The following is a 15,132-nucleotide window of genomic DNA, read 5'->3' as shown; positions in this document are numbered from 1 at the left end:
TAATATGATTTAAGTTGGGAGCTGTATAAACCTCAGAGGCAGTGCATATATTTATATGTGATTATCTGTTCCCATATTAAAATTTTATCTGGAGATGGTTAAAAACAAACAAACAAACAAACAAACAAACATTTTGTGTATGAAATTGTTCACATCTAACACAATTTATCTTACTGTTGAAGCAGAATGCAAGCCAGAGGTGTCACTAGTACTACCTTGTTCTGTTTGCTTGGATAAGTTTCACACCGTTTCCTTCTCCAATGGTAACAGAAGGCTTGAGGAAGTGCGTACAATCATATTTCTTTTGGATCCTTGCCGATCATGGATGGTTCCGACTGAATGAGAAAAGAACTGGCCCTATGCAGAAGAGTATAAATGTGCCCTTAAGAGAGAAAGGTGCCATCATCTCTTAAGGAAGTAGCAATCAGGCTCATTTTGGATGCATTGCCCCACAATCAGTGGGGCAGCTACGCATAGCTGCATTCAAATATCATACAAATAACAGTTTGTTTATTCATCCAAACCAGACTACTCAAACACAATGGGTATCAAACCATGGTTTGAAGCTGGTTTGCAAAATGCAGATTATGCTAACCATGGTTCACCATTGTGTCAAAAATCACAAGCCATTGATAGTCCACAGTTAAGATTATTACACAACCTCAAGAAACTGCTGCCCCATGGAGACAAGAGATGAAGTAAATTGATGAGCAGTTGTGAGAGGAACACACAACCAGGGTGTGCCTGCTATACATCTGAAAGCTCAAACTATGGTGTGATTCTGGGTGGCACAAACCTTAGTTTTGCACAATATCTGGATTGACATGGCAAAATAAGAAGGGACTTCAAAGCACTTTAAACTATGTGCCAGCCATACTTACTATCCCTAAACTCAAGAATCAAAACTCATTTATACCCGACTTGGTACATATAATCAGATTCTGCAGTTACAAATTATTCACTTTGTAAAGGCCTGAGGGAACATAAGCTCTGGGATTCATGTACTATATTCAGATTGAATGACTCTGGGGTGTTAAAACCAATGTGCAAGAAATTACAAGACTACCACTTTTATCTAAAGTGTTTTTCTCTCTCTCCTCTTCTTTCCCTGATCTTCAGAGCTGAATAATTATCAGGTTTTTTTAGATTTTCCATTTAGCCTTCAGGGCAATATTTATTAGTGAGATAGTCCCTTGAGTTCTTCCATTAAATTTTCCAGCAATCTCTGTAAATTGTAGAATTGTTGCTCATGTAGGCATTGAAAGACCTGCACTTGCCTGCATTCCAGATAAACATGAGAACTATTTGACGTTGGTTAAAAAGATGCAGGGCTTGTGTAAGGGTGCATTTTTCAAATTTTAAAAGCTGCAAAACTGGCTTACACTTGACCAGGGCAGCAGTGTCTACACAAAATCTAGCTCACTTTTACAAGCACCTGAAAAGCTCACCTTATGACATGACTATTGTAATTAATTTATCTTGATTTTCAACCATTCACAACCTGTTCTGGAGGTTTCACACAGTAACTGTGATGCCCAGAGAGCTGTTTCACTCACTGTAAAACGCTAGCGTGCCCAGCAGGTTTCCCACATCAAGCTGGTGACTTTCCACCATATGCAGGGTTATAGCATTGTTGGACTTAAGCTACAAGGCCTTGAACTCACATCACTGTCTAGTCATGAAGCTAATTGGATGGTCTTGGGCAAATCACTCTTTCACAGCCACTTTATTTTCTCCTTCTTTCAGGTCATACTGGGCATTCAGCTAAATGCTGAACTCTGCAAAAAGTGAGAGCTAGAAACCAAAGGGTGGTACCCTCCATTATTAGGAATGTATATGTTTTTGGAGCTGCTCTGATCACAAGAAGGGATTGCCACGACATTTTTCTTGGTTCCCCAATTACACAATACACTGCTTAACATGAACAGGCTATGGTCACGTGTCAACAAAGTGGGAAATGAGTAGCCAGTTACAAACACAGAAACATTCTGCTCCCTATTGCTGCAACCATCTTGAGCCTACTGCCTTGCTGTTTTCCAGCTAGGAACAGACCAGGTGTTCCAAATGACCCACAGCCCTCAGATTCCCTGTACAGCTCACTCTCAGCTAGTGATTTTGTCTTATCCGCTTCACTGATAATGTGTGTAAGAATCAGCTTGACCCAACTTGGGCCCTGATGGGGTTTTGTATGCTAAGTCAAGCTCCTGACCCATAGATTGTAAACTATACACAGAGACAGGAAGCAATTACACTACTAGAACAGAATTCTCTGATGAGCCACACTTAAGCACGTGAAGTGCAAGATGTTTGTAACCTTGTTGGCCCTGCAGACTGACACACATTTTAAGATGTAGCAAGCTTTTCTGAAGCAGCAGAGTTTTCCTTCAGGCACTCTAGACACCAGCACTTTACAGTAATAAAATGTGAAAGCTTAACTCTGTATGCAGATAGATGTAACATTTCTGCAGCAGTGGGAGACACTGCCCTGGAAACACTACTGGGGGTACAAGACAACCCCATTTTGACAGCTAAGTATTGTTTCTGCTTTACCATCAATGCCACAGAGTAAGCTCAATAATGAGGTCTCATCCGTGTAGTAAACCAACCTGCTGCGTATCTGCAAGCTCAAATCTTTTTCTCAGCTATCAGCATTCCATGCTCTTGACTGGCAATGACTACCCAGGATCTTAGATATCTTCTACATCACCGGCTACCTGGTGCCAAGGAGTGGGCTAGGCTAGAGACACTTCTGCACATGAAGCTTGTGTTCCACCATTGAGCTATAGCCCCTCCCTTCAGTTTTATATAAACTCAATTAACATGCAGCTCCTTGAACACTGTCAGAAGAGAAGGGTTTACCCTCCACATCCCACTCATTCTCAATGAAGTGGTCTTTGCAAGTTGACTTGGTTTTTTTTCCTTCCTCCCATACAAATTTTTCTTTTTCCTATTCAATACCCACACTTTTAAAATGCAATTGTTGGCAAACCAAAAATTCTCCATGCCAAGGCAATCTTGGCATCATTTTAAAGCTCAAAGCACAGATTTGGGACAATCTAAATCATTATGTTAATATGCACAAAAGCTAGGATACATATTAAAATACCTGAATGACTGGAGCACCTAAATCATATTTTCAGTCAAAGTAATTTGCCTTGGTCATATAAGTTCTAAGGTCAATATATCAGATATACTCATTTTGGATTAGAATACTGTGAGATGCAATATTGGTAAGTTGCTTCTAGACTGGAGAGAAGTAGCATACTTGGGAACAGATGCAGGTATCTGTGGCTTACCTATTTTGTGTCACTTCCTTGAATAACAAACTGAGAGACTAGACTGAACAGAGAGAGGGAGACGATAATGTTTCCTTGTGAAGACTATGCAGAGCAAAATAGTGCCACCATCAACTGCTAAGTCATTTTGATGGAAGTACTGAAGGTAGCGACCACAGACAAGGGGAACAAAAGAGGAGGGAGAATGTACAAAATGGCGTAAGCCACTTACAGGTCATTGAGAGAGCCCAATAAACCACCAGCAAAAGGCACTCAAAGACATAAGTATAGTAGCACCCCATTCTTTTGATCAATCAACTTCAAATTGCATATCATGTTACACTGAGTGACATAACAGAACCCCACCTGTACATTTTTGTACATGCTTCAATGGATGTCACATGCAACAAAGCACCACAGCCTAAGACAGATTCTTAAAAGTGAGCAACAGAAGTATCCCCAAACCAAGCACATTTAATTTAAATCTTCACACAAATAACTACCTACAGCTCTGCCATTGTAGGCTGACCTAAAGTCATTTCTCCCCAAATCAAGATAGAGAAGGACAGAGAACACACTAGGATTTGATGGCATGCTTTTCTGTCCTTTTGCTCATCATGCAAACTACTCCTGACCTTGTGCAATAATTGCTTCCTTTCCCATCACAAACGCTCCCTTCCATTGCTATTTACATTCTGAGCTGCAATCACCTTGATCACTCAACCATCAGTAACAAATGTCTCCCGAGACATAAAGCGATTAGTAGAACAATCCCCAGTTTTTGTTCATGATTAATAGCTAACACTGTCTGAGAATTCTCCAGACAAAATCACCCATGGAGAAACAGGAGTAGCGCCACAACCCCCGCCCTAGGAGATGCAACCATTGAAAGTAAGGGTGGAACTTCTAAATATGGGGTTCTAAAATTCTATTCTAAAATCTCCTGATTAAGCCAAAAATTATTGCATTTTAGACAGTTTTATTCCACCATTCATCTGACTTCAGGGTGACCATGTGTTATCCTCACTGCTAGGTAGAAACTTTTTCTACGATCTATTCCGGCAACCTTCCAAACCATGGTTTAGAGCAGGCATGTCCAACCGGTCGAACGCAATCTAGTGGTTGATCTACCCGGAAAAAAGTAAAGCTCCACAACTTTGGCTTTCCAAAAAAAGCTCAACAATTTTGGTCAATTTATAATGGGAGTAGATTGCAGTCTCTTGTAAATTGGACATGCCTAGTTTAGAGGATTGAAAATGAGCCATATATTCACACTGCCTTCACATCCATTACTTCTCTCTCAGTTTTCCACCACAGTTTGAAGTGGGTTTCTGATTTTAGGTTTATAAGCATTAACCGACTTCCGGGGTGGCGCCATCGCCGAATGGCGGACTCCCTCCGAGCTCCGGAGGGAGCCTGCTCGGCAGGGGCTGGGTCCTACCGCACCGGCGATGCGGGGACCCTTAAAAACCACGGCCACGAGGGCCGTGGACATGGAGACTCGGCTGGCACCGTCAGCGCCCTCCCGACTCGTGAAGGAGCCTTTTTAAAGGCTACGGATCGGGTGCCGGGGAGAAGCGTGGTGCTTTGAGTCCTCTGCTATCCCTGCCGAGCGCAGCCGCATGCCATCCGGCGGAGAGCGCTGACTTCTTCTATTGAAAATTCGGACTTTTTAACAACAACCCGTGAGTAATTTGGAAACTGGGTTTAAAAGGAGGAAAAAAAGAATTTCCTTTTGATTTGGACACGAGCGGGGGGGGATCCAAAAAGGAAGTCAGTCCCCCCCCCTATTGTAAACCTTCTAAGACAAGGACGGGGAAACCAAGGTCCAAAAAGATTTGTATTGCTGATAAAAACTAAGAATTCCACGATGGGAAATTATAAGAACTGTGCTGGAGGACGAATTGAGGGAGAAGAAACGTAACCCCCCCCCCCTGGGAACCGGGGTGATTGAAGAGAGAGCCTGGTGAAAAGAGTCGGAGATTTTGACAGCTGTCAAAGTAGCTGTCAAAGTCGGAAAGCAGAGAGGATTTTATTATGAGAACTTTGCTGGCTAAATTTGTTATAATTTGCTACAATTTTTTAAAACCTGGATACAAACTGGCGAAAACATGGATAACAATCGGACTTTTGGACTAGAGAAAACAAAGTTACAACAATCCCCCTAGAGGAGTTTCGGGACATTACAAAGATGGTCGTAAGTGGAAAAATACCATTGGAATTTTATAGAACTGGTTATCTTCTGGGAAAGCTGCAAAACGGAAATAATATTTTGTCTACAGGGTGTACAGCTAAAGGAGACAATAGAATTTTCTATTGAAGAAAGGAAGGGACTGAACGCAAGTTTTTGTTCCTGAATAACAATAATCCCTGCAGACTTACTAAGCTTCTGAATTAGAACGTTTCAGCAGCGGAACAAGAGGAAACTGGACTACAATTTGGAAAGAACAATGGGGGGAGCTTTATTAAAGATCTGAAGTTAAGTGTTTTAAAAAATAATTATGAAAGGAAAAAAACAAAAAAAAAAAAACCAGCAAGGAGTTGGGGGAAAATAGGCGATTTATGGATTGTAAGAATTCCAGGCGGATAACATGGTTTGGTGGTTAGGGGGAAATTAAACCGGGGACAGAGGGGGAGAACTAAAATCCAAAGGCTTGTTAATTTCTTTTTTTGAACTGGTTTTGTTTCATCTATTATATCTTTTATTTCTTATTTCTGATATTTCTATTATGTGGGGTGTCTTTATTATTAAAAAAAAAAGGGAAATTGTGGAATAAAAATGGGGTGGGCCCTGGGAAAGAAATCTTTGGCTTTTTATCAAGGGTATTGATGAGGAGTGTAGAAATTTTAAATTCGAACAATGGTCTAAACAAATTAAGTTTTTAATCAGAATTGAGAGCTTGTGGAGCCAACAATATGAAACAGGAATATGATAGGGGTGGGGGAAGGGGGGAGTCCCAGAAAGTGGATATATGAAAATAAGGTTCTGAATGTATTTTAACTTTTTACTTTCTGTATTTTTGAAAATTTTAATAAACATTATTTAAAAAAAAAAATATAAGCATTAACCACACTTGGCTTATTTGGACATCAAAGCAAGCTATGTTCAGTGCTGAACCAAAAACTGAGAGGCAAGCCTCACACAAGAGGAGAATAGTCAAGCACAATTTACAGTTCTACACACTATAGCTTGGATAACTGCTTGGCTAATAATATTAATAATATTTTGCTACTTACACCCTGCACATCTGACTGGGTTGACCCAGCCACTCTAAGCAGCTTCCAACGGAATATAAAAAACACAGTGAAACATCAAACATTAAAAACTTTCCTATACAGGGCTGCCTTCAGATGTCTTCAGAAAGTTGTATATGGTAATTGTTTATCTCTTTGACATCTGATAGGAAGGTGTTCCACTCACTGGCCCAGTATCACTCAGTGTGTTTCATAGCTGAATGAAACTCCTCAGTCCAAAACCCTAATCCAAAGTACTACTATGACCTCACTAGTGAATGTTTTGCTAAGAGACATCCCTCCAGGGAGTGGAACAGTAGCTCCTGAGGGCACCCACTGAAAGTTGAGATGACTGTCATCATCCCCTACCACGGACCATTCCAGCTGGGGCTGATGGCAACCGCAGTCCAACAGCAACTGTAGGGCCACACAGACATCACTAATGTAGAGAGCTGACAAGTATTTATTGAATACTAATGGTAAAACATGAATGTGGATGAAATGAAAGAGACTGAGAACAAACGAAGAAACTCAAAGCATGCAGAAGTCCTGCTCCTAACCATGGAAAGTTCTGAAACACACCATGAAGGCCAACTTAGCTACCACCTTTTTATAGGAAGGTGGAGAGTCTCAGGATTCTCTTTAACCGAGACATCCAGATTCTGTGTTGTCTATTGTGATCAAAAGGCATATACATTTTGAGACGCCATGTCTACCAGGTATGTTACATCAAACAGCACACTTCAAATAAGAATCTCAGCTTTTTATCTAGCAAAGATGATGTCTAGCTTTGATATAACTCAGTTCTTGCTAAGTTTCACTGTAGAACTCTCTGTAAGTCAAAATCTCTTAGTACTGGGGAGCAAAAAGCCCTCCCTAAAAAAGCCCATCCCTTTATTGGGTCTCATCTCAAGGCAGTTCACTTCATTATTAAAGCACACAATACAAAATCACAATTAAAAAACGTCAATTCTAAAATGGAAACAATCTCGTGCAAACATGGAGCCAAGCTTAGCAGCGCTAAATCTGATTGGAAAATCCTGTTGGAACAAAAATGCATATTTGTCTAAAGTCATCCAAGGATGGGTATGTGGGAAAGCCACAACTTGGACTGCTACAGAAAATATTATGGGTCAACATTTGATGAAAAAGAAGTTTTAGGTTGGTAAAGAACAATAAATTAGGAGTCATTTACCCTGCTCATGCTGGTTGCCATTATACTAAACGAACCAGTTAAGTTATTGGCTTCTTGTTTTCTGTGAGGCACCCTTGCATGGTCTGCCAACGATTAAAGATACAAATACCTTGTCAAAAGCCTCCATGTTCCTGACAAAGGCTACTTATCTCATTCTGGTCTTAGAAACATTAGCAAAAGAAAAAGCTATCCAGAGCATACATGCCATATGCTTCTCAGTCATTTCTAAGTTGTCCCAGGGGTCATGGAATGGTTGCTAAGCAACTGCCCTTGTGGTCCCTTGTAGCTCTATCCTTACCATTCTGTCAGGGTTATGAAAAGAGCCTCTCGGATGGTTGCATCCAATGCTCTGCAACTCCACTCATGCAACAAGGCTCCTCTCCTCCACCAACATGCTCCCAAAATCTGCTCCCAAGATCGCCCAACTTTCTGGAGGGTGTACAGAGGACTACTACAAGGTTGAGGAGGAAAGAGTTATGTTCTGCAAGTCTCTTGTGCTAGTAAAACAGGAAAATTGGGTACTGTCCTGAAATTTCATGACTACATAGTACATGTTAGAAGTAACAGAGAAGCATATGGCATCTATGTTCTAAAGAGGCTAATCCCCCTTTCCTGCTGCCAGAATAAGACTGTAGTTCCTGACAGAAAAAAAGACATTTGATAGGGTTCCCAAGGCATCTTTCAGTGGTAGCAAGCTGGGCAACAAGAGGCCAGTCACTGATACTACATGGCATAACAACGATCACTTCATTCAGATGTTACACCAAACCATAGTTTTATTTTTATGACTGAACCTGTATCAGATCACAAACCATGACTTGTGAGAAACTGGCAAACAAAGACACCAAACCACAGTTTGAAACTGGTTTGCAAACCATAAGCGAGCTGACTGTGGCTTGCTTTTTTTGTCTAAATTGACAAACCATTAACAAACCAGTGATAGTCATTGCTGTGAACCAAAAGGCTGCTGCTCACTTCATAAGAAGTGAACTTATGAAGCCAAGTGCTGAGCAACTGGAAAACAAAACTACAAAAGTAGCTCTAACCATGACTTGTCTTTCCTGTATTTTGGAGGTCAAATGACAGTGTGGATCCTTAGCTATGGTTAGTATAAACTATGTTTTGGCACAATATCTGAATGAATCCAGTTTCTAGTGACCAGTTGAGTATAATCAAACTATTTGGTTGATGGTGTACAGAAGCAGTAAGTCTAAGAGCTGTTTACTGCACTATAAAGTAACATAAATGAAGTACAATTTACTTTACACACACACACAAACACACACACAAAGCACCATGAATGCTAGCAAATAATTGTTGCTGCAAATTATGTGAGAAGGGTACCTTTTTTCCTGATGCTTTGCTGGCAGAGGTGTGGGGACAAAGGTTCTTCTAAAACAGGCTTGGCCAAACTTGGCCCTCCAGCTGTTTTGGGACTACAACTCCCATCATCCCTAGCTAACAGGACCAGTGGTCAGGGATGATGGGAATTGTAGTCCCAAAAAATAGCTGGAGGGCCAAGTTTGGTCATGCCTGTTCTAAAATATATGTGGTGGACCTGCACCCAGGTCCACATTTTGGCTATTGGAAAAATATCTAAAATTACTAACCAACCAACCAACCAACCAACCAACCAAAAAGGGCCCTAGAAGTAGCTCTGATAAGCTTGTTTATGGGGGAGGATGCAGAACTGCTAAATAAAAATATGATAGGATACCTTTTGGTTGCGATACAAACAACCGTTGCTAACTTCTGGAATGACCTAAAGGGGTCTACTTTGGTCCTGGTATAGTACCAAATAGCTGTAATTGAAAAACTTACATACAAGTTACAGGCACACTAGAAGGAAAAACACAAAGGTGCATTACTGGCTGTATTACTTCTTATTACTTTTACAAATAAATATGAAAATGGGAAGGTTCCTAAGGAGTTCGCTACTTTATGGAATTTGTAAACCCCAGTTCATATTAGACAGGCCCCATTCCTGGATAATTTTAAGCAGGCCTTAAAAACTCACTTCCATATTCTGGCCTAGTAATTTGGCCTCAGATGTAGGCCAATATTGTGGGTTGGGGTCTGGTGGCGGTACTTGCTGTATTATGCTGGATGATTTGGGGGCTTGCTGATTTTAACAATGTTGATTAATTATACTATATTGAAATGATTATAGTGTTTTAAATGTTTTACTGTATTTTCTATTCTATTTTGACTGTCAGACTGTAAACCACCATAGGAAGAATTACTGAAAGGCGGCAAATGAGTGTATTTAATAAATAATGTGTGCAATGTGGAGGACAAACAGCAAAGATATTCTATTTAAAGTGGCATTTCCAGTAGTCACCCATTTGTAATAGAAGGATAATGCAACTACAGGGCCACTGAGTCACTGAATAGAGTTTACCCATGAATACACAGTAGTTAAATGCTGAAAGGCGTTTTTTTTGGGGGGGGGCTGTTTAGGAAACATGTCTAACCATAGTATCTGTTGCTACAAGTTCTTTCAAGGCTCTGGGTAGCCAATTAATTATGCTGCATATTGCCAATTTTAAAATGCTTAGTGAAGGAAAGCCAGCACAACTATTTACTAATTAACAAATTATTGTAATATGGTCAATTACCTGCACTGACTAAATTTTCCCTCTATGTATGCGGAATTCAGTTCCACATCAAACTCAACACAATATTATTTCATTAGCACTCTGGTTAATATTTGTTCCAGATACCATTTGTAAAAAGAATATATTTGTATAATTTTAACAATTAGGGACAGTCAGAGGGAAAAAAGAGAGCGCATATGCCACATTATTATGTTAGAAATTAGTTTCCATGGAAGCCTAGAGCTACTCGATGAGCATATTAACACACTAATGGGAGTCAGTGATGGGAACAAATTACCCCTAATAATACTTAGCACATATACAGGAAGCAATGTCTTCAAATGCAGCACCAATATTAACTAATTAACCCATATAACTCCCCTTCCAGGTTGATCAGAATTACCAATATTTAACAGGAAGAGTAATGAGCAGCCAAGCTAGCCACAAAAGCCAACTGGTTGCCATCTTGAGGCAGATTCATAATGGAGTGTTATCATGCGGTGGCCTATGCTGACTGTTGGGAAGGTTACAGCCACAACTACAGCCAATCCTCAGCCTGACTAACTAAAATGTATCTCCATAACTGGTCATTTTTCAAAATCCAGCACTGAAGAGCATAGAAGTAGAATCTGATAAGGGGGCACAAATGTATCCTGGAAGCACAGAGTTCCACTTCCAGGTTTCACAGCATGAAAATTAGTACCCAGTTAAAAGAATGTGAGATTTCAAGCAATGTCCTGCATGGTTTGTCTAAATAACACACACACACACACACACACACACCCTACTGGGACCAATGCCAGTGGTTGGAGCTTGTGTACTTAAGCTTCTGTTGTTCCACAGTGAACAGGCTGCTATGTAGCTGATCCATGTTTCCATCCAGGAGCAGAATAGCCTGGCAGCAACAGAAGTTCCAAGTCCATAGGAGACCGGAAGCTCTGGGGCAAAAATTAAAGCTACAAATCTATAAACATTTATCTAGATGCCCCAATGACTTCAGTGGTACTTCCAAGTAGACATGTATAGGATTGTACTGTAAGAGCCCAATAGTAGCAGCTTTTCCGTGCAGGCCAGAGGCAGATACCTGGCAACATAAATCCATAACACTTAGACAAGTTTCTCTTAAGTCCCCACACATTTTTCCTCAAGGCACTCCAGCAGTTCTTGGGAGTCAAAGATGTATGTGTGCATAGCTTTATTCAAGCCCCAAAGAACAGCTGATAGTCCTGAAAGGAGGGGATCTGTAGGCCAAGAAGCAATGGGAGGATATTATAGAGAGACAAAATATAACGTGTCAAGGGCTGTGCCAGACAAGAGAAGCAGATGCAGTGCACGCAGCACTGAATGTTCCGTTGCTTGTACTTCAACATGCACCAGTGATGTACCAACCACGGTGGTCAGACACGGAACTAATACGTTACAACCAAGATGAGACTTCCACAAATTAAGACCCCCAAACACATTTCTTGTGGCAAGAGCTTTTGCAATGCTCTCATTTATGAAAAGTCTTGGCTTGCAGGCGTCTCAATCAAATCAGGAGCCTTGTGGCACCTTAAATGTTAACCATTCATTGTGGTGCCTCAGGAATTTGTAAGATCTATGAAGCCATATCTTTAGTTGGCAGACAGCATAACAGGGCTTGAAGACCATGACACAAGGGAGACCTTTTGTGTTATTTCTAAACCCAGTTAAAAGGTATATAAGATACCGATGACTGTACCCAGTAGTGATAATTACTGCTAATACAATCTTCCTAGGGCTGCTTGATAATTTAACACATTGGGAGAGAAATACCTGCTCTTAATTAAGTTCTAAATTAATAGAATCAAACTTGCCAATATATTCTAGTTCAATCATTTCAGGCTGAAGTCTCCCCAACAGGCAGAAGTCAAGAAATTGGAGAAAACACACAAGGTCATAAAACTAAGAACAGCTTTAGGAACAGCACTGCAATATTCTTTGTTTTGCTGGTGCATTTCAAACAAGTTGTTTCTACTTTGCTGCACTGATTTTAATAGCAGATAGGGCTTGTTGAACATTACCAATTTGCACTTATCTACACTGTGCTTCTCATCTCTGAAAAATGGATTAAACTGGTATGTCAACAGAAAGTCCTTCTAATTCAACAAGAATATGCTACAAATAGCAGTCACAGTAAACACTTTTTATTGTTATTTTTTTGATCTTGACACTGTATTATTAGCACTGTTGCTTATGGTTCTTCAAAAGTCTTCATCATCACAATAATGATAGTCACTGCAAGAGAACTACAGGACTCAATGCATTTAACACCAGGGACAAGGAAGTGGGTGACAAGCACCTGAACACCCAATAAGACAGTGCCACTGAAATTATGCAGCCTGTGATACTGACTGCTATAGAGGCCCAGTCCAGATTTCCAAAAAAAAAAATGGAAACCAATTCTTTTTGGATTTCTTACATGAAGAATGCATGATAGGGACATAGCTGTCAACTTACAGATTTGAAAATAAGGGACCAGCAGCCTTGAAAATAAGGGACCAGCAGCCAAAATAAGGGATCTGCAGCCTCACCTGTTCCAGGCACTCCAGTCTTCCTGTCCTCCTGCAGTCTGGTCAAACTCATGCTGGTAGCTTCGAGAACACTGTCCAACCAACTTTGTAACCAGAGGTTCAACTGAATAGAATCTGAATCACATGCACCACAAGGCCTATGCAGCCTCAAATTAAGATGGCTCCCCGGCCTGGCTTTGCACTGCAAAGTTTGCAGCAGCACGTGCACCAAAATGGCGTCCAGCATTCAAAAAACCCCTCAGCTTGCATTAACTAGCCACACACAAGGCATGCAAGCTCCACCCCCCCCAGTCGTTCTTAGACTTCTTATTGGGTGAGCAACACAGCCAAGCAACACAGTTGGAGCCTCCCTCCTCCCTGGCCGTCAGGGAGGGAGGGAGAGGAGCTGCTTCCTTTGAAATTTAAGGGACATCATTTAAGGGACATTTAAGGGACATCCATCAATAAGGGACAGCAGCGGGACATGGCGCTGGAATAAGGGACTGTCCCTTCAAATAAGGGACACTTGACAGCTATGGATAGGGACTGTCATTCAACTGAAAGTGTTAACTTGGGCATCTGACTTTTCATTGACGGATTGCTTGATTAAATTTAAATGCACTTACAAAATGCGAAGCCAACAAAGGTATTCTTGATTAATCATGAATGAAGATGACACTTCCGTGATAAAACTTGCAAGACAAGTTACCACTTTGTGTTGAAAGGCCAACTTAATGAATTCCTTGTTCGTCAAATTGGGAACATGAAATGCTCTTGCATTAAAACATCAGTGGCAAAAGGGCTTCCAAGACAAAAACAAACAACTTCAGGGCAGAACCAAGTACTGCAAAGGATCCTGATTTAAAGGAAATATTAACATCGATTTCAGCTGAGAACTGTCAGCCTCAGTTGCTTCTGCCACCTGAAAAGCGAACTCTCTGCTTAGTTTTGTATATAAATGGAAAGAAAAGGGCTCTTGGGGTTAAGTCTCTTATGAACAACAGGTATATGTCGTAAAGAAAGAAGGAAAAGAGTAATGATAATCCTTTGAAAAACCATCTGAGGTGGAAATGGGAAGAGTGTCCTTATGAATACTACTGGCACTGAGGGAATCACCATGTATTTACAGCTGCAAACTTTCATCTATTCAGTTGGCATGATCAACCAACCAAAGTAAGGCTTCCCTCCCACATCAATTAATTCAGGGAGCCGAGTACATCATTGAGGAAAACACACATACACACACACACCTGCACAGATCCTAACTTTGAAGAAGCAGCTAAAACAGGCACGCAAATGAGTCCTCAGAAGTCACTAGCTCACCTGCCAACATACCACGGTACTTTATTGTTTATTTGCAGAACCAGTTCTCTGCCTTTGGACAGGTGGCCTCATGGGGGCTTCCAAAACAAATACAAATAAGAGGATCAACATATCAAATTAAAACTATGAAAGAATGAGAAAGGCAACACACACAAAAACAACAATTTGGGTGGGTGCTAAAACTAGGAGAAGGATCCAATAAAAGCCTGTGAAACCTGGGTGGGCTTTGCCTAGCACCTAAATGTGCACAATGGAGATGCCAGGCAAGCACAAGAGAATTCAAGAATTTGGAAGCCACCACAGAAAAGGCCATCTCTCATGTAGCCAGCTGCCAAACACTTTGAAACAAACTGGAAGCCAGTGAAGTTAATGACAGAGTAATATGCTACTGGTATAAAGTCAAATTTAGCTTAAAGGAATAGAACTACCAGCTTGTGTATACCTTTCCCACTTGAAAGTGCTCCTTACTTACCACATGTAGATCAGTCAGGTTGTTATTTGCCAGCCTGAATTAGAAATGATCGTTGTTTTTAATTGTTAGTTTGTTAGGGTTTATTAAAATCTTCACATTTTTACAATCATATTCATTGCTCACTTATGCCACCTTTTCATAGTTAAACCATGCTCAAGGTGGCTTACACCATGAAGATTTATTTAATTTCAAAAATATAACAAAAGTACTCCTAAGCAATAAATAAATAATCAGGAAGTACGGTCTATCATCAAACATACAAAAAATTAAATAGCAAATAACAGCAGAAATTAAGCATCTCCAAAATGAAAACTTGACACCCCCAATAAAACCCTAAAAAATACTGCAACTCTAGGCACCCTAGGAATGGGTGTAGCTGTGGAGGCAGGGGGGCAGCTACCCCCTCCAGATCAAGTAAAACAATAGAAATACTTAACTAACTGACCAATCACATCGGTTCTGCCCCTCTAACAAGGTCCTCCCCACCCCCCAACAAAAATCCTGG

The 15,132-nt window shown here is 40.7% G+C and overlaps 1 protein-coding gene across 3 annotated transcripts in view; it reads right to left on the bottom strand.

Moving 5' to 3' along the window:
* PDIA5 (protein disulfide isomerase family A member 5) overlaps positions 1-15,132 on the bottom strand; it is a 149,849-nt gene that overhangs the window by 123,704 nt on the left and 11,013 nt on the right. The window contains exon 1 of one of the 3 annotated variants that reach the window (XM_081007549.1): positions 11,085-11,195. The exons of 1 other annotated variant lie outside the window; for it this stretch is intronic. In XM_081007549.1, the coding sequence (XP_080863675.1) occupies positions 11,085-11,180 (96 nt within the window). In that variant the 5' untranslated portion in view covers positions 11,181-11,195. Of the gene's footprint in view, positions 1-10,704; positions 10,842-11,084; positions 11,196-15,132 lie in introns of those variants that run through there. One more of the 3 variants, XM_081007551.1, reaches the window with a different exon arrangement.

The sequence above is a fragment of the Podarcis pityusensis genome (assembly GCF_964106645.2).
Source record: "Podarcis pityusensis genome assembly, chromosome: 1".
In the NCBI taxonomy this organism is placed as follows: Eukaryota; Metazoa; Chordata; class Lepidosauria; order Squamata; family Lacertidae; genus Podarcis; species Podarcis pityusensis.
This window is presented reverse-complemented; position numbering and strand designations above follow the sequence as displayed.